Below are 24061 nucleotides of genomic sequence, written 5' to 3' on the forward strand. Positions count from 1 at the left end.
TAAAAGCTAATAAAAGTATACAAAACATGAATATAGAGTAAGAACAATTGTTGGCACAGTAAGGCACACATGAAGGAGACAAGTATACATGACAAGACGTCAGCATTATCAGAAAAGACAGAAGTATGGAGTGGATGGTTGCTACATGATAGTTTCCAACTCTATAATTCTTCAGGGTCATTTCCCGTGTTATTTCCAGTTCCAGAGCAGCGAAAATATCCCAAACAAAAATTCAAAAAATGCAGGCCACTGACACTGAGGCACAGTTTGTGTGTTTTTTGGCAAAACCGACAGATTGCACAGCTAGGAAGTGAAAACAGCTGTGAGTGAACTGTCTTCTTCTGGCACTACGGACAGCCAGTGTGCAAGTCCTCCAAGTACTGTATGTTGTATGTAGTATGTTGTATGTAATATGTTGTACGGAGTATGTTGTATATAATATGTTGTATGTAGTATGTTGTATGTAATATGTTGTACAGAGTATGTTGTATGTAATATGTTGTATGTAATATGTTGTACGGAGTATGTTATATGTAATATGTTGTATGGAGTATGTTGTATGTAATATGTTGTACGGAGTATGTTGTATGTAATATGTTGTATGTAGTATGTTGTATGTAATATGTTGTACGGATGTTGTATGGAGTATGTTGTACGGAGTATGTTGTATGTAATATGCTGTATGGAGTATGTTGCACATACAGTACTGCGCTCCATGTACAGTAAGCTCCAACATGTATGTAATTAAAGAAGTCCCTTTTATTGGCCGGGTATGGCTATCAAACAAGAAAGACTGTCAGGGTCTTTGGAAGGGTCAAAGTGGGTATCAAACAGGAGGGAAGACTGTCAAGTTTTAAACTGTGGATACCAAACAGAGAAGGTAAAGACGACTTTGAACTGTTAAACAGTAATCCAGAACTATTTTATTGCACTGTAAAAATAAATATTTTATATGTCTGCACTTTATGTTCTCATTTTATGTCTATTCTATTCTACTATTTTATTGCACTGCACTATTGCACTATTTTACTCTGTCTATTCTATCTTACTATTTTTATTATTGTCTATTTAAAACTGAATCAAACCATAAACGAGGTGGCCTGTTGGGATGTTAGATCCTAATGTGAAAAACTGTGATTTTATACGTCTGCACTTTATGTGCTCATTTTAGCTACTGAGGGGCTATCTGAGCTACTGAGGGGCTATCTGAGCTACTGAGGGGCTATCTGAAGCTACTGAGGAGCTATCTGAAGCTACTGAGGAGCTATCTGAAGCTACTGAGGGGCTATCTGAAGCTACGGAGGGGCTATCTGAAGCTACTGAGGGGCTATCTGAAGCTACTGAGGAGCTATCTGAAGCTACTGAGGGGCTATCTGAAGCTACGGAGGGGCTATCTGAAGCTACTGAGGAGCTATCTGAAGCTACTGAGGGGCTATCTGAAGCTACGGAGGGGCTATCTGAAGCTACTGAGGGGCTATCTGAAGCTACGGAGGGGCTATCTGAAGCTACTGAGGGGCTATCTGAAGCTACTGAGGAGCTATCTGAAGCTACTGAGGGGCTATCTGAAGCTACGGAGGGGCTATCTGAAGCTACTGAGGAGCTATCTGAAGCTACTGAGAGGCTATCTGAAGCTACTGAGAGGCTATCTGAAGCTACTGAGGGGCTATCTGAAGCTACGGAGGGGCTATCTGAAGCTACTGAGGAGCTATCTGAAGCTACTGAGAGGCTATCTGAAGCTACTGAGAGGCTATCTGAAGCTACTGAGGGGCTATCTGAAGCTACTGAGGAGCTATCTGAAGCTACTGAGGGGCTATCTGAAGCTACTGAGGGGCCAGAGACGTGCACAGGACTTTAGAGGGGCAGGTGCTCAACGGCTGAAAAGGGCACTATACCTGAGTATGTTATAACCGAGTGCGCAAAGCGCGTTAGCCTGATTTTTGGGGGCTCTTTTTGGGCGGGGGGCCCCCCTTTTTATGCTTTTTGGGGGGTTTTGGTGATCAAATATTGAATATTGAACTATAATAATCAGTGCAGGAGCTCACTTATCCTTGAAAGACACTTTTATCACTGACTTAAAAGGCCCATACATCTCCATAAATGTTCAGGGGGGAGGGAATAAGTGCTTACCCTACAGACCTCAAGAAGTGCTGTATATTCTGTATTGTTTAATATAAATGCATTTTTTATTTCAATCCTGATTTGTATTTGAGATTCCCAAATCCCATCGGACTTGACTTCTTCGTGTCCCTCAGTGAGTGTAATACCAGCATTCAACTGTATGCGCCACAGCGGTTTCTATCATCATCATCATCACCACCCACGCTATGCATAAAATATATAGGTCCGCGGAGAGGCACGCTGAGGAGGCTGTGCAAATTGCAATGGAATACGGGGCATCGCTCTCTCTCTTTACCTAATATTTTGATTCTATCCTGACACTTTTTAGTTGGAAGGGCAGTTTTTATGCGCAACGGTAAAAGGGCACTTTTTTATGAGGCTCAAAAGGGCAGGCGCTCAAGCACCCCTTGGGCTCTATGTGTGCACGTGCCTGTGAGGGGCTATCTGAAGCTACTGAGGAGCTATCTGAAGCTACTGAGGGGCTATCTGACTGTCTAACTGTCTCCATTAACTCTAACTGTCCTCCATAACTCTGACTGTCTCCCCTAACTCTAACTCTAACTGTCTCCCCTAACTCTAACTGTCCTCCACAACTCTAACTGTCTCCCCTAACTCTAACTGTCTCCCCTAACTCTAACTGTCTCCCCTAACTCTAACTGTCTCCCCTAACTCTAACTGTCTCCCCTAACTCTAACTGTCTCCCCTAACTCTAACTCTAACTGTCTCCCCTAACTCTAACTGTCTCCCCTAACTCTAACTGTGTCCCCTAACTCTAACTGTCTCCCCTAACTCTGACTGTCTCCCCTAACTCTAACTGTCTCCCCTAACTCTGACTGTCTCCCCTAACTCTAACTGTGTCCCCTAACTCTGACTGACCCCCCTAACTCTAACTCTAACTGTCTCCCCTAACTCTAACTGTCTCCCCTAACTCTGACTGACCCCCCTAACTCTAACTGTCTCCCCTAACTCTAACTGTCTCCCCTAACTCTGACTGACCCCCCTAACTCTAACTGTCTCCCCTAACTCTAACTGTCTCCCCTAACTCTAACTGTCCTCCCCTAACTCTAACTGTCTCCCCTAACTCTAACTGTCTCCCCTAACTCTAACTGTCTCCCCTAACTCTAACTGTGTCCCCTAACTCTAACTGTCTCCCCTAACTCGAACTGTCTCCCCTAACTCTAACTGTCTCCCCTAACTCTGACTGTCTCCCCTAACTCTAACTGTCTCCCCTAACTCTAACTGTCTCCCCTAACTCTAACTGTCTCCCCTAACTCTAACTGTCTCCCCTAACTCTGACTGTCTGCCCTAACTCTAACTGTCTCCCCTAACTCTAACTGTCTCCCCTAACTCTAACTGTCTCCCCTAACTCTAACCGTCTCCACTAACTCTAACTGTCTCCCCTAACTCTGACTGTCTCCCCTAACTCTAACTGTCTCCCCTAACTCTGACTGTCTCCCCTAACTCTAACTGTCTCCCCTAACTCTGACTGCCCCCCTAACTCTAACTGTCTCCCCTAACTCTGACTGCCCCCCTAACTCTGACTGACCCCCCTAACTCTAACTGTCTCCCCTAACTCTAACTGTCTCCCCTAACTCTGACTGACCCCCCTAACTCTAACTGTCTCCCCTAACTCTGACTGCCCCCCTAACTCTGACTGACCCCCCTAACTCTAACTGTCTCCCCTAACTCTGACTGACCCCCCTTGCTCCCCTAACTCTGACTGCCCCCCCTTGCTCCTCTAACTCTGACTGTCTCCCCTAACTCTGACTGCCCCCCCTTGCTCCCCTAACTCTGACTGCCCCCCCTTGCTCCCCTCACTCTGACTGCCCCCCCTTGCTCCCCTCACTCTGACTGCCCCCCCTTGCTCCCCTAACTCTGACTGCCCCCCCTTGCTCCCCTCACTCTGACTGCCCCCCCTTGCTCCCCTCACTCTGACTGACCCCCCCTGCGTCCCCTAACTCTGACTGACCCCCCCTGCGTCCCCTAACTCTGACTGCCCCCCCTGTCTCCCCTAACTCTGACTGCCCCCCCTGCGTCCACCAACGCGCCTGTATGTCACCTGGGGTTTGCCTCAGCATTAGCAGCCTGGAGCTGAACGCTTCACTGTGTAAACTGAGTTAACCCTTTCACTGCCACACTACCAAACGGTTAACCCTTTGACTGTGACAATACACAGAAGGTTAACCTTTTCACTGCCACACGACATCAGGTTAACCCTTTCACTGCCACACTACAGAAGGTTAACCCTTTACTGTCACACTACCGACCTGAGAACGTCGTCATTCTGTCCCTCCTGACTCTCTGAGCCGCCTCTCGCACGGAGCCACCCTTTAACGTGTTTAAACAAGGAATCCTCTCTGAGCGAGATCACAACGACGGATTTGTAGACCTAATTGATATGCGATTTGCCTCATTGTTGTACAGCTAATATTACTACAGATTTTGTTATTTTCTTTTGGCATTTTTGCCGAGCAAGAGTTTTGTGAGAAAGGATTTGAAGGCCGGTCCCAAAACAGAAGCCGGTCCCAAATAAAGGCAAGTTTTCAATTGATGTTTCACGGAACTTTATGTATGTAGTACATTCAAAGGAATTCAGAAGCAGTCACTGACAATCCGGCCACTTATTATCCGAGGTATGTTAGTAATGGTTGCATTCTGTGTACAAAGTGACAGGAGACAGACTGACCGGGGTTGAAGAGGACGATGGCTCGCAGGCATCCCAGCTCCGTCTTGTCCATTTGCATGTCCTTCATTTTAGATACCAACTCCGTCAGGACTCTGAGGGGAGGCCGTGGTGTTAGAGAATCACGAGACACACAATGGGAATAGAGAGAGGATCATAATATCAGGGTTGGGATCAATTTACTTTCAATTCAATGAATACCTTTATTTATTGTATTTTATACATTTTTATTTTTACGGAAATTGATGTTTACTTGGCTGGTGATGATGGAACATCCGTTGTCATTTACTTGTCAATCGGATGGACAGGACAACCTTTTTTCACAGCTAACGTCTTTGAATTTGGAAGAAAATCTACTGGTTGAATGAACTGAATCGTCAAATCTCAAATCCCCGCCCTCTTTTCTTGATCCTCCAATCACGACGACTGCCGTGCGCCGGTACCTACCTATCAAAGATGGAGCCCACTCCTGCGCTATGTGCGCTGCTTCGGTGGACGTGGAGCCCCGTGGCCAATAGGATTCCGTCTTTCACCGTGACCGAGCGGTGTGAGAAGGACGCGATGAGCAGCTCGTTCCAGCCTGGACACGGACACAACAAGCAGGCTTCATTAGATCACTGTTCCAGCCTGGACACAGACACAACAAGCAGGCTTCATTAGATCACTGTTCCAGCCTGGACACAGACACAACAAGCAGGCTTCATTAGATCACTGTTCCAGCCTGGACACAGACACAACAAGCAGGCTTCATTAGATCACTGTTCCAGCCTGGACACAGACACAACAAGCAGGCTTCATTAGATCACTGGTCCAGCCTGGACACGGACACAACAAGCAGGCTGCATTAGATCACTGTTCCAGCCTGGACACAGACACAACAAGCAGGCTTCATTAGATCACTGGTCCAGCCTGGACACAGACACAACAAGCAGGCTTCATTAGATCACTGTTCCAGCCTGGACACAGACACAACAAGCAGGCTTCATTAGATCACTGTTCCAGCCTGGACACAGACACAACAAGCAGGCTTCATTAGATCACTGTTCCAGCCTGGACACGGACACAACAAGCAGGCTTCATTAGATCACTGTTCCAGCCTGGACACAGACACAACAAGCAGGCTTCATTAGATCACTGTTCCAGCCTGGACACAGACACAACAAGCAGGCTTCATTAGATCACTGTTCCAGCCTGGACACAGACACAACAAGCAGGCTTCATTAGATCACTGTTCCAGCCTGGACACGGACACAACAAGCAGGCTTCATTAGATCACTGTTCCAGCCTGGACACAGACACAACAAGCAGGCTTCATTAGATCACTGTTCCAGCCTGGACACAGACACAACAAGCAGGCTTCATTAGATCACTGTTCCAGCCTGGACACAGACACAACAAGCAGGCTTCATTAGATCACTGTGCTCCTCTCCTATCCCCCATCCAACACCCTTCCGCTCGATATTTCCAAAGCATCTGTAAGCGATACGTGATGTTCCCCTCTTGGCGGACGAGTGTCTCGTAACGTCCTATGATGACTCCATCGACATCACAGACATTGCAAAATGAAATCCAAGGACTTTCAAGTACTTTCCCAAGCATTATTTTTAATTTTAAAAGGGCATTTAAAGGCTGTTTTTTTTTTATTGGAAATATTTATGGCTTAAAACCAATTTCGACAATTAGTTACACTTTAGAGATTAAAAACATTTATTTCTTGATTCAGAACTATTTTATCATGGATGAACAAAACTTTCAATGCGAATGGTTGATTTGAATTTCAAGGACTTTTTAAGCACCTTGTTAAAAAAAATCTGTTTTCAAGGAATTCCAGGCTTGACTTTTCTTTGTAAAAGATCAAGCACTTCAAGGACCTTGTGTGAACCCTGCTTCAGGTCGTCTGTGTGACCTCTCCACCTCCATCCTTCGGATCTGTGTGTGATATCTCCCACCACCAGCAGGGGTCAGCGTCGGTGTGTCTGTGAGGCTTCCTGATGGGAACTGGCAGACCGCTCAGCCAGGCAGGTTATATTTGGCCCCGTAAAACTAGATGGCGCAAATGCCTCGAAAGTTCAAGACTTAAATAGACCGTCTGCCAGGGAGAGAATCCCTGTCCCGACTGAAGCACTGTCACAGCTAGGGGAGCAGTGGAGCTCCTGGAGCAGCCTGGCCAATGTTGTGCCTGTGCGTGCGTGCGTGCGTGCGTGCGTGCGTGCGTGCGTGTGTGTGTGTGTGTGTGTGTGTGTTTTCAGACTACAGTACGACACATTTCAGACTACAAACCAGTTGACTGGGGAAGTTTTTTCCAATTAGGGGATAAAAACAAACAAACCCCATTTGGAAATAACATAATTTCAGGTTAGTGGTGGTTAAGATTAGGGTTAGGTTAAGATTAGGGTTGGGTTGAGTTTAAAGTTAGGCATGTGATACTAGGGAATGAATGTAAGTCGATGCTATGTATTAAAATTTGACCTAGGCTAATGTGTGTGTCTGTGTGTCTGTCTGTCTGTGTGTCTGTCTGTCTGTCTGTCTGTCTGTCTGTCTGTCTGTCTGTCTGTCTGTCTGTCTGTCTGTCTGTCTGTCTGTCTGTCTGTCTGTCTGTCTGTCTGTCTGTCTGTCTGTCTGTCTGTCTGTCTTTCTGTCTGTCTGTCTGTCTGTCTGTCTGTCTGTCTGTCTGTCTGTCTGTCTGTCTGTCTGTCTGTCTGTCTGTCTGTCTGTCTGTCTGTCTGTCTGTCTGTCTGTCTGTCTGTCTGTCTGTGTGTGCGCGTGTGTTTCACTATGAATTGAAAATGGGGGACCCTGATGTAAACAAGACGAAAGTCTTTCTCTGGTCTGCGTCCCCTTAACAATTGTGTGTATTGAGCCGTACTGTATTGTACCCATTCTGCAATCTGTTAAATACAGTTTTCATTCATTCCTTCATTCCTTCACTACCTGCTCGCAGTAAGATGACCTGGTCGTCCAGGGGCAGCTCGGAGAAGTGGGGGATCCTCTTGGCCCACTCCACCAGGGTGAACAGCTGCTTGTCCGCTGCTTGGCAGATGTTAGTGACGGGGTCGTTGGTCTGGAGACACACAGGAGGACATGTTGAAGTCAATAACAATATCATGGTTACACAACCTTCTCGTCTATTGATGATATCCTGATCTATCTATTCAGAACAGAAGCGAGTTTCAGTATCAGTTGTTTGTGAAAATGCACAGCGCATATGATTGATCAAGATCACATTGCTGCTGGATCTAGCATCACTGTGTGTGTGTGTGTGTGTGTGTGTGTGTGTGTGTGTGTGTGTGTGTGTGTGTGTGTGTGTGTGTGTGTGTGTGTGTGTGTGTGTGTGTGTGTGTGTGTGTGTGTGTGTGTGTGTGTGTGCAACTTTGGTTGCCATTGTCAATTTGGGCACGAACGTATCAGGATAACCCACAATGTACAAGTGCACTGATAATATTTGTGTCCTTTAAGCATTGTCTTTATGTGGACATAAATAAAGATTCTAAATGTGTGTGTGAGAGAGAGAGAGAGAGAGAGAGAGAGAGAGAGAGAGAGAGAGAGAGAGAGAGAGAGAGAGAGAGAGAGAGAGAGAGAGAGAGAGAGAGAGAGAGAGAGAGAGAGAGAGAGAGAGAGAAAGAAAGAGAGAGAGAGAGAGAGAGAGAGAGAGAGAGTGAGTGAGACAGAGAGAGAGAGAGACAGACAGACAGAGAGACATAGAGAGACAGACAGACAGACAGAGAGATAGAGAGAGAGAGAGAGAGAGAGAGAGAGAGAGAGAGAGAGAGAGAGAGAGAGAGAGAGAGAGAGAGAGAGGGAGAGAGAGAGGGAGGGAGAGAGAGAGGGAGACATAGAGAGACACAGAGAGAGAGAGATAGAGAGAGAGAGAGAGAGAGAGAGAGAGAGAGAGAGAGAGAGAGAGAGAGAGAGAGAGAGAGACTCTTACTGAGTGCCCCGGGCTGCCGTCAGCGTACGCCTCTGTCTTGGGTTCCACCGCCAGCTCCGCGTCCAGGATCTTGTCCACAGGCATCTCCTCGTTGAAGCTGCTGGTGGACTCCACCTCGCTCTCCCCCCGCTCCTTCCCCCGCTGCCGCTCTTCCTGCACCGCTGCACAAACACAAGGTGGGAGGTCGCATCTTAAACTTCCCGGACATGTTCAAGGAGGCTAAACAGAGGAGAGTTCATGGCTTTGGTCATATCCTGTGAGAAATTGGGTTATAATACAGTGCAGTGTCACTAAGCAGTTAAACCATGAAATAATTATTTTTTTCTTTCCTCCATTTTACCACTTTAATATGCAGAGTTAAAACATCGTTAGTTCCCATATATGTATCACCATGTGCCAAAAAAGAAAACGTAAAAAAGAAATCCATTGTTTTCTCTTCCTGGAAAAAATCACCTGAGGGGCAAACACCCCAAAAAAATTCAAACGCAATTAGATTTTGAACCTCACCCTCCAATGCGCAGGTACTTAAAGATGTCAATCAAACATCAATCAAATCGCCCCCCGCCCGGACTTCTGCATTCTCCAATACTGTACCTCAAAATGCCATAAACGCCGTTGCCATGAATCTTTAAGACAAGTCTGCTCTACCCATTCAATCTGGGAGCACAACACTCCCACCAGCACAGATACAGTTTGGTGGTGCATGTGTCCTACCCCTCTCTCATCAGGTGACTCAGTCAGGAGTCCCACAGGGTAACCCTAACCCTAACCCATGTGTCATACCCCTCTCTCATCAGGTGACTCAGTCAGGAGTCCCACAGGGGACCACGACAGAATCAGCTGGGGGGGGCAGATCGCAGACAACTGTGGGACGGTCTCCGGCTCTCGATTACATTACGGCTCAGAAACATATCAAGCAGGATACCGTGTGCTTATATTTCATCGCGTCCTGTGCTCGCGTGAGTTCTGGTTGTTTACGACCCCCCAAGAATTGGCTACCACTAGGTTAGCACTTTGACCTTTCACTAGGTTAGCACTTTGACCTTTCACTAGGTTAGCACTTTGACCTTTCACTAGGTTAGCACTTTGACCTTTCACTAGGTTAGCACTTTGACCTTTCACTAGGTTAGCACTTTGACCTTTCACTAGGTTAGCACTTTAACATTTCACTAGGTTAGCACTTTGACCTTTCACTAGGTTAGCACTTTGACATTTCACTAGGTTAGCACTTTGACCTTTCACTAGGTTAGCACTTTGACCTTTCACTAGGTTAGCACTTTGACCTTTCAATAGGTTAGCACTTTAACCTTTCACTAAGTTAGCACTTTGACCTTTCACTAGGTTAGCACTTTGACCTTTCACTAGGTTAGCACTTTGACCTTTCACTAGGTTAGCACTTTGACCTTTCACTAGGTTAGCACTTTAACCTTTCACTAGGCTAGCACTTTGACCTTTCAATAGGTTAGCACTTTAACCTTTCCCCAGGTTCACACAGAAGAAGTGTCTGAGTTCACACAGAAGAAGTGTCTGAGTTCACACAGAAGAAGTGTCTGAGTTCACACAGAAGAAGTGTCTGAGGTCACACACTTCAAAATTGCGAGAGTGACCCCTCTGCACAAAAAGGGCAGCAAATTAGACCCAGGCAACTACCGCCCTGTTTCTATCCTCACCTCCATCTCGAAAGTCATGGAGAAAATTGTATACGAACAGGTCGAAAAGTACCTGCGGAAAAAAATCTAATCCAATCTGGCTTCAGAACATACTACTTCACTGACACATGCCTTCTCTATTTGAACGACCACATCAAACAAGAGGTGGACGCGGGCAAATACTGCGGCATGGTCATGCTGGACCTCCAAAAGGCCTTCGACACTGTCAATCACTCCATTCTGATTGACAAGCTAAAAGCAATTGGTTTTGATAGTTTATCAGTGAGCTGGATGCAATCCTACCTGGAGGGGAGAGAACAGATGGTAGAGGTAAACGGTACTCTACCCCCCCCCCCTCACAGTGAGCTGTGGTGTTCCACAAGGAAGCATACTAGGACCGCTACTGTTCCTAATTTATGCAAATGACATGTCGTCAGCTTGTGACTGCAACTTGTTCCTGTTTGCGGACGACTCAGCCCTGCTGGTCTCTGACAAGAACAAGTTACAGGTTGAAAAAACCCTCAGCTCGGAACTAGGCAAAATCTGCATATGGCTCGCTGATAACAAACTATCATTACACATGGGCAAAACAGTCCATTCTCTTCGGTTCAAATAACAAACTCAGCAAGACCGACGGCTTCTCAGTTACAGTGGGTCACAAGGAAAGATGAAATTACCTACCTGGGTTCCATCCTAGAGGCAAATCTTTCCTGTGACAAAATGGCATCCAATGTAATAAAAAAAGTCAACCAATGAACTAGATTCTTGTACCGGATCTCCTCTCTGGTAAACAAGAATACCCTGAAGACTCTGGCAGGAGCACTCATTCAAGGGTACTACGACTATGCTTGCACCTCATGGTACCAAAGCACCTCAAAGGCGCTAAAAACAAGATTACAAACATCACAAAACAAACTGGTCAGACTACTGCTTGACCTTACTCCTAGAACCCACCTCACCCCTGCCCACTTTGACAACCTAGGATGGCTTAGAGTAGATTACAGAGTACTAAGGATGTCCGATATTATCAGCCTAAAAATGTGATATCGGAAAATATCGGTATCGGTTTTCAATTTATTTTTATTTTAATTTTTTTTACGTTTCTATAGAAATGATGTCCAATATTATCGGCCTACCGATATTATCGGCCGATATCGGCATTAAAATGTGATATCGGTATCGGAAATTAAGAGTTGGACAATATCGGTATAGGTAAAAAAGCCAATATCGAGCATCCCTACAGAGTACATCAACTTGCAATGGGCCTGGTCTACAAGATACACTATACGACTAAGGTACCCATGTACATGTCAAAATACTTCCCAAAGGTCAGTGAATACCACAACCACAACACCAGAGGAAGCTCAACAAATCATGTTAAACCCAGATTCGGCTCAAACAAGGGACTAAATTATGCCACATCAATGTAGACCGCCCTACCAAAAGCTGTAAAGGAATGTGAATCCCTACCTGTAAAGGCCATATGAGTGTTTTGGTTATTATTATTATTATTATTATTATTATTATTATTATTATTATTATTATTATTATTATTATTATTATTATTATTATTATTATTTCAAATAGAAGGATATGATTTATGGGAATGTTATGATTTATCTGTTCAATACCATAGTCCCCTCCAAACTCATAGCCAAGCTCAGGGACCTGGGCTTGAACTATGACCTCTGCCAGTGGGTCTTGGACTTCCTGACGGGCAGACCCCAGGTGGTGAGAGCAGGCAACTGCACCTCCTCATCCATCACCCTCAACATAGGGGCCCCACAGGGCTGTATTCTGAGCCCCCTCCTCTACTCCCTGTACACACATGACTGTGTGGCTCAGCGGAGCAACAACACAATCATCAAATTTGCTGACGACACAGTAGTGGTGGGCCTGATCTCTGCAAACGACGAGAGGGCCTACCTGGAAGAGGTCAAGGTCCTGGCGGGATGGTGCCAGGAGAACAGACTCTCCCTGAACATCAGCAAAACGAAGGAGATGATTGTGGACTTTAGGAGGTCGAGGGTCAAGGACTACAGCCCCCTCAACATCGACAGGGCACCGGTTGAGAGAGTGAACAGCTTTAAGTCAGATCACGCATCCATCTTTCTTTCACCAAAGTACAGACAGAGAATTAAAAGTACTCCCGTAGTCTCGCGAGAGGTGCAGAAATGGGATGTGACGTCAGAGGAGACGATCCGGTCAGTGTTTCACCACACAGACTGGAATGTGTTCCGCGACACAGATAACATTAATGTCTACACGGAGACAGTGCTGGACTATGTTTGTACTAGGGTGAAAGAAACAATCCCCACTACCAAAATGAAAGTTTACCCAAATCAAAAACCCTGGGTAGACAAATCCGTCCGTGAAGCTCTGAGAGAGCGCACCAAAGCATACAACGACAGCCTAGAGGCAGGCAACATGAATGACCACAAGGTGGCGCGATACAACGTAAGGAGGACAGTGTCAGAGGCCAAACGACGCTACAGGGATAAAATTGAACTCCAGTTTGAACAAGCTGACTCTAGAGCTATGTGGCAGGGGCTCAAAACGATGACAGACTACAAAGGCGCCTCCCTCAAACTGAACAGTGACATCTCCTTAGCAAATGACCTCAATACCTTCTATGCGAGGTTTGATGCTGGTAATAACAACACCAGCTCACAAGCCTCGGCAATGGGGGGGGGGGGGGTCGGCTGCTGATGGAGGCGCAGTGTTCAGGGTAACAGAGCATGAGGTGAGGCGGACCTTTAAAAAAGTGAATATCAGGAAGGCAGCAGGTCCAGACGGCATCCCCGGCCGCGTCCTAAAAGTCTGTGCCGACCAACTGGCCCCAGTATTCACTGACATATTTAACCTGTCCTTAGAACAGGCTGTCATCCCCACCTGCCTGAAGAAGTCCACTATTATCCCTGTACCCAAAAAATCCAAGCCTGCTTGCCTCAACGACTACCGCCCTGTAGCTCTCACCTCCATAGCCATGAAGTGCTTTGAGAAGCTAGTAAAGGGCTACATCTGCTCCTCCCTCCCCATCAACATGGACCCCCTGCAATTTGCATACCGCCCCAACAGGTCCACGGAGGACGCCATATCCCATGTGCTGCACACAGCAGCATCACACCTGGACAAGAGGCAGGGGAACTATGTGAGAATGCTATTCATCGACTACAGCTCGGCATTCAATACCATAGTCCCCTCCATACTCATAGCCAAGCTCAGGGACCTGGGCTTGGGCTATGACCTCTGCCAGTGGGTCTTGGACTTCCTGACTGGCAGACCCCAGGTGGTGAGAGCAGGCAACTGCACCTCCTCATCCATCACCCTCAACATAGGGGCCCCCCAGGGCTGTGTTCTGAGTCCCCTCCTCTACTCCCTGTACACACACGACTGTGTGGCTCAGCGGAGTAGCAATACAATCGTCAAATTTGCTGACGACACAGTGGTGGTGGGCCTGATCTCTGCCAACGACGAGAGGGCCTACCTGGAAGAGGTCAAGGTCCTGGCGGGATGGTGCCAGGAAAACAGCCTCTCCCTGAACGTCAGCAAAACAAAGGAGATGATTGTGGACTTCAGGAGGTCGGGGGTCAAGGACTACAGCCCCCTCAGCATCGACGGGGCACCGGTTGAGAGAGTCAACAGCTTTAAGTACCTCGGAGCCTACATATCCGAGGACTTGACATGGACCACACACATTAACAGTGTTGTGAAGAAGGCACGACAACGCCTCTACTTCCTCAGGCGCCTAAGGAAGTTCCAAGTCAGCCAGAAGATCCTTAAGAACTTCTACTCATGTACAATAGAGAGCATCTTGACCGGCAACATCACCTCCTGGTTTGGGAATAGCACTGCACAAGACCAAAGCAGACTACAAAGAGTGACACGTTCAGCCGAACGCACAATTGGAGGGGGGCTCCCCACCCTCCAGAACATTTACTACAAGCGTTGCAAGGGCAAGGCTAAGAGAATCATTAAAGACTCCAGTCACCCGAACAACTGCCTCTTTGAACTGCTGCGGTCAGGCAAGCGATACAGGAGTCTCAAGGCGAGCACAGAAAGACTCAGAAGAAGCTTCTATCCCCAGGCCATCAGGCTGCTAAACGAACAATGAATGAACACTACACAACAACAACCACCAAACGCACATAGCACACACATCCACACGCACACACTCACTTTAAACAAACACACTGTAGCACCCACTCCACACACTTATAGCACACACCCACTTTAAACAAACACACTGTAGCACCCACTCCCCACACTTTATATTTATGGATGAAGGATTGCACTACAACTCGTACACCTTACTGTAAATTGTACCTAAAATTGTACCTCATCCCATTTCTGCTTTGCACTAGATAGTACTGTACATTAGTACACTGCATGGTATTGTGTATTGTATATTATATGGTAACTCAGAACATTGTACATATGTCTATACCGAACACTGTGACCTCATTTTCTTCTTCTAAATTCATGCTATATTATGTTATTATGTTATTTGATACTATCTTGTCTAGCACAGTCTCTGGAGCGTAACAGTAAGAAGCATTTTGTATGAAAGTATTCTGTACTTCTGTATGACAACTATTAAAGAACTTGAACTTGAACTTGAACTTAAGTACCTCGGAGCCCACATATCCGAGGACTTGACATGGACCACACACATTGACAGTGTTGTGAAGAAGGCACGACAACGCCTCTACTTCCTCAGGCGCCTAAGGAAGTTCCAAGTCAGTCAAAAGATCCTTAAGAACTTCTACTCATGTACAATAGAGAGCATCCTGACTGGCAACATCACCTCCTGGTTTGGGAATAGCACTGCACAAGACCGAAGCAGACTACAAAGAGTGACACGTTCAGCGAAACGCACAATTGGAGGGGGGCTTCCCACCCTCCAGAACATTTACAACAAGCGGTGCAGGGGTAAGGCTAAGGGAATCATCAAGGACTCCAGCCACCCGAACAACTGCCTCTTTGAACTGCTGCGGTCAGGCAAGCGATACCGGAGTCTCAAGGCGAGCACAGAAAGACTCAGAAGAAGCTTCTATCCCCAGGCCATCAGGCTGCTCAACGAACAATAAACACTATGCAACAACCATCAAATGCACACAGCACACACATCCACACGCACACACTCACTTTAAACAAACAACACACTGCAGCACCCACTCTCCACACTTTAGAGCACCTAAACACACTTTATATTTATTGGCAAAGGATTTGCACTACAACTCGTACACCTTACTGTAAATTGTACCTAAATTGTACCTCATCCAATTTCTGCTTTGCACTATATAGTATTGTATATTAGTACATTGCATAGTATATTGTAGGGGTGGACGGTATGGTCTAAAATTTATATCACGGTATAATTTGAAGCATAGACGGTAACGGTATATATCACGGTATCATCGTTTTTGATAAAAAAAAATTTTTTATTTTATATATATATATTTTTTTTTATAAAATATATATATTATATAATTAGACTTGTACTGGTATTATCTGCGAGACATCGCCACCACGCAACAAGCTCCACTGTCTGTGTGTACTCTAGTAGCCTCCAGCTACGGCCAGAATTCTCCGGAGCTGCACCTGGACCTATACTCGAGTAGCCTCGAGCAGAGCTACGGCCAGGATTCTCCGGCGCTGCACCTGGACCCTATTGTATTGGTATTATAACGTTAGCAAGCCCTCAGCTCGAATACGCATCGAATCAGTGTTATAAGACATTGATATCATGAGCTATCTGTAGCTACTGCATATATAACGTTAATACAACGCCTCAGTGAATTATTTAGTTCAATGGGACATTTCGTTTTGAACGGTGAACTAACTTGTGTTAACGTGAGCTAACAGGTAGCATACACGTCTCTAGTACTAGACTTTGTGGAGCGTTTGTTGATGTCAGGAGCTATCGGTAGCTGGCCGACTAGATACCGTTCGGTTAGACAATGCCCCATCATGTATTAAACTAAAAGTGAATAGTTGACTGGGTCATTTTGTAACGGTAGCTAAGCTAACGTTAGCTCAGGGAGACGCCGACAGCTCCCGTGTCCCGTCCCACTAGACTACTAGACCCGTGTTTACATGCGTGCGGTAGGGGCTGGCACGCCCACTGCGCGAAGCCTCCTAAATAACTTTTTCCAGTTCGCACATATCTATTATCTATGACTAATTCTATCTATTTTTAGGGGCAAATGCCAGTGAAATAGTCGCGCTGTGGTTACATGACGTCATTGCTATTTTAGAGCTGCACTACCGGTTACACGGTATACTCAAAATCCATACCGTAGAGCAAATTCATACCGTTTATACCGTATACCGTTTATACCGTCCACCCCTAGTATATTGTATATTGTATGGTAACTCAGTTACTTCTAGTCTGCATCGAACATTGTACATATGTATATACTGAACACTGTGACCTCTATTTTTACCATGCTACTTTATTTTATTTCATACTTATCTTGTCTAGCACAGTCTCTGGAGCGTAACAGTAAAAAGCATTTTGTATAAAAGTATTCTGTACTTCTGTATGACAACTATTAAAGAAACTTGTAAACTTGTAAGAGCCAAAGCTATATATATTTCGGTTATTGTATTATATGAATGTTTAATATTGATTGGATTTAGATAAAGTCATTGAACCGTCATATAGGGCATTCTGGGACCTAGAACCTTCTAGAGCGTTGTGGTGATGTCATAATAGATCTTTCTGGAACGTAAAACAGACTGGAACGTTTGTGGTGATGTCATAATAGCCTTTCTAGAACATAGAACATTCTAGAACCACAGTATGACATCATGATAGAACGTTCTGGAACCTTCGTGATGTCACTGTATGATGTCATAACCGAACATTCTAGAACAGTTGGGTCTCTATATATAGCCACGATTCTCTCTCTGTGTCAGTTGCATCTTCAACCAGACTGGACGGGACCGAAAGGATGGACTCAACAATGAACTGAAGCCAGAAGCCAGCAAGTAGATTTACGGCTGGCACGCTATGAAGGAATTTTCCTGTGTGGAGTCGGCGGTGATTTTGTAGACTGGGAAAATACAGTTTTCTTACCTTGTAGTAGTATGTGCATGAGTGACAAGAATATTTAGGAAAGTATATTTAGGACCACTTCTGTAAAGAAAGACTTTGCAAATATGTGACGTACATGGGTACGTGGGTTGGTCATTACCATTATTACTGTATTTATGACACCATCTGAACATCAGGTTAGTATATGTAAATATGTTATGTTTTGTATGTGATGTGTGTGTGTGCATGATAGCTAATGCTGTCTCTTTTTCTCTTCCTGTCAGGTGCCGCCCGTCCCTACACTGAAGAGTGCTGATTGCCTAATGAATGACAGCTGATGGCAATCACCTCGAGAGGGAGCTGACAGCACACACACGTCCGGGCGCCTCATGGAGTCATTTGCCAGTGACCATAGAGTTGGAGGTTGCCCTTGATTTACCACTGTTGTGTGGAATTATTATAATACTGCCCTTTGTTTCCACTGTTGTGTGGATTGATCTTGTGTTGGCCTTATTTTCCACTGTTGTGTGGATTGATCTTGTGTTGGCCTTATTGTCACTATTGTGTGTTCTCATGTTCACACTACTTACCTGGTAGGCATTGTGTCTGTGTTGGTGTTGCTACCAGGTAAGTGTATATATATATATATTGTGGCCTCTGTGCCACTTGCCACCCATGTGGAATTAGTTAATATATATATATCTATGTATTGGGCCTTCTGCCTTTTTGCCTCCCCTGTTTGGAGCTATAGTGTACAGTACATATTACCACTTTGTGTGGATTCCCCATTGTGGGATTGTTATATATATATTGTTGGCTCTTGTGCCTACTCTATTATATTCCCTGTGTTGGCTCTTGTGCCTACTCTATTATATTACTTGTTTGTTCTCCCCTTACCCTTCTCCCTGTTTGTTAATTGTTTGTGGGTTGTTTTTTCCCTTTTTTTTTTTTTTTTTTTTTAACTTTCTTTTATTTTGTGTCATAATGAACATCACATTGCAATAATCATACAGTATAATATACTTGATTCACATATTCAATGACATTTGTTACTCAGGCTCTTCCCTCTTATTCAATTTGTTTTCAAAGTATTCAGCATAATCAAAATAAGCTGTATAATCCGAGTACGCCTCTTAAACAACCCAGTGGGGAGGGATTTTTACAATTTTTTTTTTATTTTTTGTAGGATAAGAAACGAAAAAATAAATAGAAAAATAAATTTAGCAAAAGAAAAAAAAAGAAAAAAGAACAACAAAAAAAGAAAAAAAGAGAGAGAGGGCGTCAGACTCATGCTAGTGTATCTCCAGGTACAAGGTTACATGTGACCATCTCTGCATAAACATATCTTTTTTCAGTTGCAATTGTGCAGTCATTTCTTCCATTGTATACATCTGTCTCAGTCTCTTGGTCCATTGTTTGATTGACGGTGGTTGATTTTGTAGCCATGCCATAGTTATCATTTTCCTTGCTATTAACAGTATCACTCTCAAGATGTATAACGTATCTCCATAGTATGTGCCTTTCGGTATACATCCCAAGATATAGTACGATGGATTCAGAGGTAAGTCAAGATCTAGAATGGTTTTAATCTCATTTTTGATATTCACCCAAAATGTCTGCACCCTTGGACAGTCCCAGAAAATATGTGTATGATCTCCGATCAATCCACATCCTCTCCAACATAGTGGTGAGGACCCACCAGCAAATCCGGAGAGAACTTGAGGAGTCCTAAAGTACCTGACCTTGACCTTCCAGTCAAACTCCTTCCACATTGGACTATTTGTGATTTTATGATTGCTTGAATGGCTGTCCTCCCATTCTTCATTTTCTATGATCACATTAGCTTCCAACTCCCATTTTTCTTTAATATAGGTGGTGTCTCCTGGATCGTCTAGTTGTAACATGTTGTAAATATTGGATATCTGCTTTCTTTCCATCAAGTTTTTTTCTATTGTGTTAATAAAGTACCGCTCCACATTTGTTGGTGGTCTCTTAATTGCTTCCCACTCACTGTGAGTCATTACATAGTGTCTTATTTGAAAGTATCTAAACATGTCTTTCGAAGGTAGATCAAAACATTGCTGTAGCTGTGCAAACGATTTAAAACAGTCTCCTTCCATTAATTGATTGATAGTAACCAGGCCCAAATCCGCCCATTTTTTAAAACCCCCATCCTCCATAGCTGGTCGGAATTCTGTATTGTCTGCTATTGGCATGGCCCTAGATATTGATCGTGGACCTCCCCCCTTTTTCCTTACACTTTCCCATACCTTTAATGTATTTGTAATCCATTTGTTACCAATCTTAATTTTTTTCCAGTATGCTTTCCCCAGGAATATTATGGATCTGAGAGGGGTCTTTGGAATTGAGTTTTGCTCAATCTGTACCCATCCTGAATCTAGGTCCTTTTGTATCCAATGCACAAGTATGCGTAATTGAGCTGCCCAGTAGTAGTTTCTTAGGTTTGGTAGACCAAGACCACCCTTGTTCTTTGGCAAACATAGTGTTTTAAGCCTTACTCTAGGTTTTTTCCTCTGCCAGATAAATTTGGATAGGAGTTTATCTAACATTTTAAAGGTAGTGGCAGGTATTGGTATAGGTAGAGACTGGAAGAGAAAAATAAGTCTAGGTAGCACATTCATTCGAATTGATTCTATTCTTCCCACTAGGGAGAGAGGTAAAATGTCCCATCTGGCCATGTCTGATTTGATTTGTACAATCAACTTTTCGTAGTTTGCTTGATATAACTGATTGTTGCTGGGAGTCAAAATGATTCCTAAATACCTGAATCCGTCTCTAGCCCAATGGAAGGGTGCTATACTATTCAGATGTGTTGGCCATGTTCCCACTATCATCATGGCTTCTGATTTGGTCTCATTTATCTTATAACCCGACAGTTCGCCGTAATTTCTTAAATCCATCATTATGTTTGGAATTGATTCTAACGGGTTTTTGATATAAAGTAAAATGTCATCAGCAAATAGCGAGATCTTGTGTGTAATGCCTTTTTGGTCATCTATTCCCTGTATCTGAGGGTTTGATCTAATCATCTCCGCTAGTGGCTCTATGCCAATCGCGAATAGTAACGGAGACAAAACGTCTCCTTGGCGTGTCCCTCTCTGTATCTCAAAGAAGTGAGAGCAGTGACCATTCACCCTTACTCTAGACTTAGGATTTTTATATAAACATTTTATCCAATCTATAAATGTGTTATTGAATCCCATACCTTTCAATGTTAGTTCAAGGTACAGCCAATCAACTCTATCAAATGCCTTCTCGGCATCTAAGCCAAGAAGCATTGATGGTTCTTTTCGAGATCCAGCCACTGTTTGCAGATTTAAAGTTCTTCTGATGTTGTTAGCACCCTGTCGACCAGTGATAAAGCCAGTCTGGTCTGGGTGTATCAGTTTTATTATATGTTTCTGTATTCTTTTTTTAAGTATAGATGTCAATATCTTGAAATCGTTGCAAAGGAGACTTATGGGCCTATAGGAACTACATCTTGTGGGGTCTTTACCTTCTTTATGTATTACCGAGACAATAGCTTCTGACCAGCTTCCTGGTGGATCTCTCTCAGATAGGGCATAGTTATAAACTACACTTAATACTGGTGTTAATTGTTCAGTGAAATGTTTATAAAATTCATTTGAAAACCCATCTGTACCTGGTGATTTATTGTTCTTAAGCATCTGAATAGTTTCCCCTATCTCCTTCTCCGTAATAGGGGAGGTTAGCTCATCCGCCTCATCTGGGGATAGTTTAGAAAGTTTAAGGTTATCTAAGAAGTTGTTGATTTTTTCTTTCTTGTTTTCCAATTGCTGTGCTTTGTAGAGGTCGGTATAGTAATCTGCAAATGCATTAGCAATTTCTTGCGTTTGCATTACTTCCATGTGTGTGCTGGGGTGTTTAATCTTTGGAACTATCCGACTTGACTGTATTTTGTGGAGCTGGAATGACAGTAGCTTGCTTGCCCTATTTCCCATCTCATAGTAATTCCTACCAGCAAATCTAAGGGCTCCTTCCGCTTTGTATGTCAACAGGTCATCTAGTTTTTGTTTGCAGGTTAGTAGAGCTTTTAAATCTTCCTCATCTCTGTTCAGTTTATGTTTCCTTTCTAGTATTTTTAACTCATTTTCTAGGTTCTGTTGTTTTTCATTTCGCTGTTTCTTTAGTGCACTTGAAATTGAGATAATTTTACCTCTCATTACAGCCTTTGCCGCGTCCCATAAAATTGATGGTGAGACATCCCCCTTATTGTTGAGATCAAAATAACTCTTCAGTTCTTCACTTATCCTCTCCCGTGTGTGAGAGTCAGACAGCATGGATACATTGAGCCTCCAATATTTAAAGATTTTATTGGTACTGAGGTTAAGTTGAAGAGTTAGAGGTCCATGATCTGAGATGGTCGCTGGTTCAATGATACATGATTCAACTTTGTCAATATCTTGCTTGGAAATACAGAAGTAATCTATCCGAGAGTAGCTACCATGGACCCCAGACCTAAAGGTAAAGTCTTTCTGCCTAGGATGGTGGAAACGCCATGCATCTATAAGTCCAAATTCTTTTATCATTGCATTCAGTGATCTAGATTTTTTTGAAATGGGTCCACAATCTACAGGCAGTTTGTCTACTTTTGGATTTAGTACACAGTTGAAATCACCGGCCATAAGGATAATTCCTTTGGCGTTACCAGCCAAAAGTGAGGCTATACCTTTAAAGAAATTGGGGCAGTCTTCATTTGGTGCATATATATTTAGAAAGGTTATGATTGATCCTCCTATTGACCCCAGGACCATAACATATCTGCCCTGGTCATCTGCAATTTCCTTTTCTTTGGTGAAGTATACTGATTTGTTAAATAGAATAGCCACTCCTCTCTTTTTCCCTGTTTGACAGGACGCACTATACACCTGGCCCACCCATTCTCTCTTCAGTTTCTGGTGTTCGTTCATTGATAAGTGCGTTTCTTGAATGAATGCTATAGAGCACTGCATTTTCTTAAGTTGTCCAAAAAGTTTTTTCCTCTTTATTGGGTTGTTAAGACCATTTATATTGTAACTAATACATTTAAGGCTTGTCATAATGTCATTGTATTTCGTATGTACAACATAGATCTATCTTCCATAGTATATGAGCTTGAGGCATTTGTCAAAGAGTATACAACATAAAAAACAAAACAAAATGGTCCCCTATTCACTTGTAAGGGAAAACCTAGGGCTTCCAATTTTCCAGTAAGCTGTCTTACATAAATCACAAATGAAATAATCTCCCGATGTTCTAGAGAGGTGTAGCTTTCTCTCTCAGGGAGCATATTGCACTAAGTGCAGAGAAGTTAACCACGAACGTATAGGGTTAACCTTTGCCTGATAACACAGGCTAAGTGTGATCCGTCTATGGCTCAGTCTCTGGCCTCAGAACCATATATAAATTAAAGTAGATTTGATATATTTAAATTTTCCCAACAGGTAATTAATACTCAGGGTAAATGATAATCATATTAGTCAGCAGCATGTCCATTATTTCTTGTGTTTTACACTTATTGTAAACATTTCGTTAGTCTACTATTACTATATCTAACTGGTTTACTCATCTTTATCGTCCATGAATGATCTTAGGTCTGCGGCAGATAGTGACGTCATGGCTCCTTTCGTTCGCTGCTCTCGCCCTCTTCTTTGTGTTCGCCACCTGTCCCTTGTCAGTTCTCTTTGTAGTTGCTCTCTTTCGTCGATTTGGACATGAATTCCCAGTTCTTTTAGTGTGGGAATTGCATCCACCAGCGAGTCAAACACCTTCGTTCCCGATTCTGTTGTCATCCTGAGTCGTGCCGGGTATGGGCAATTAGCGCGTATCCCTTTTTCCTTCAGCTGTTTGATGACGTGACGCACCTGGCCCCTCTTCTTTTGCAGGTCTGGGGAGTAATCGTGATCAAAATAGATCCTTTTCCCTTGAAGTGTGACGGATTGTCCCCATGCGAGCTGTAACACCTGTTCTTTGATATTGAAATCTAGAAAGCGCACAATGATAGAGCGCGGGGGGGCGCTAGAATCTTTCGGTTTGGCCGTCAGTGATCTGTGCGCTCTTTCTATCTTAATCTCAGACTCAAGTTCAGGTGTTATTTTCAGGGATGTTGTCAATAGCTGCTTCACAAACTCTTTAGTATCCTTGTCCTCGCTATCTTCAGGGACTTGGTAGATCCGGATATTGTTGCGTCTGAGTCTATTTTGCAAGTCTTCACAGGTTGCAGTAATTTCTGCATCTCTTTTTACAAGGTATTTGAGCGCCCTCTGGTGTCTCATTCCACTATCATCCAGTTTCGTGATTTCTTTTTCAATTACCGTAATTCTACCTTCTGTTTTGTCAATCCATTCAGTTACTTGCGACATAGATGTTTCAAGTTTGCTCACTGAAGACTGAGTGGCATTGTGTGCTTCTTTATTCTCTCTCCTTAGATCTTTTAATTCTTTTAGAATCGCGGATTCCTCTCTCTCTGTTTCCTCGTCAGTGTCGGAAGAGCTGGTTTGAGGAGCCTGTTCATCTGTGACATCTTTCTCATTTCCAGAGTCGGTTTTGGTATTTCTTTTAGCCTTTCGTTTCTTCGGGCTCATCTTTAGACTTCTTACCGTCTCACTCGTTAAATGTTG

At 44.0% G+C, this 24061-nt stretch overlaps 1 protein-coding gene across 1 annotated transcript in view; it reads right to left on the reverse strand.

The window, feature by feature from the left end:
* rxrgb (retinoid X receptor, gamma b) overlaps positions 1-24061 on the reverse strand; it is a 120608-nt gene that overhangs the window by 29722 nt on the left and 66825 nt on the right. The window contains exons 5-8 of the mRNA XM_084310199.1: positions 8730-8890; positions 7733-7862; positions 5249-5381; positions 4805-4896 (exon numbers count right to left, since the gene is read on the reverse strand). Coding sequence (XP_084166325.1) covers positions 4805-4896; positions 5249-5381; positions 7733-7862; positions 8730-8890 — 516 coding nt within the window. The remainder of the gene's footprint in view (positions 1-4804; positions 4897-5248; positions 5382-7732; positions 7863-8729; positions 8891-24061) is intronic.

This window comes from Notolepis coatsorum, assembly GCF_963971535.1.
Source record: "Notolepis coatsorum genome assembly, chromosome: 3".
NCBI lineage: Eukaryota > Metazoa > Chordata > Actinopteri > Aulopiformes > Paralepididae > Notolepis > Notolepis coatsorum.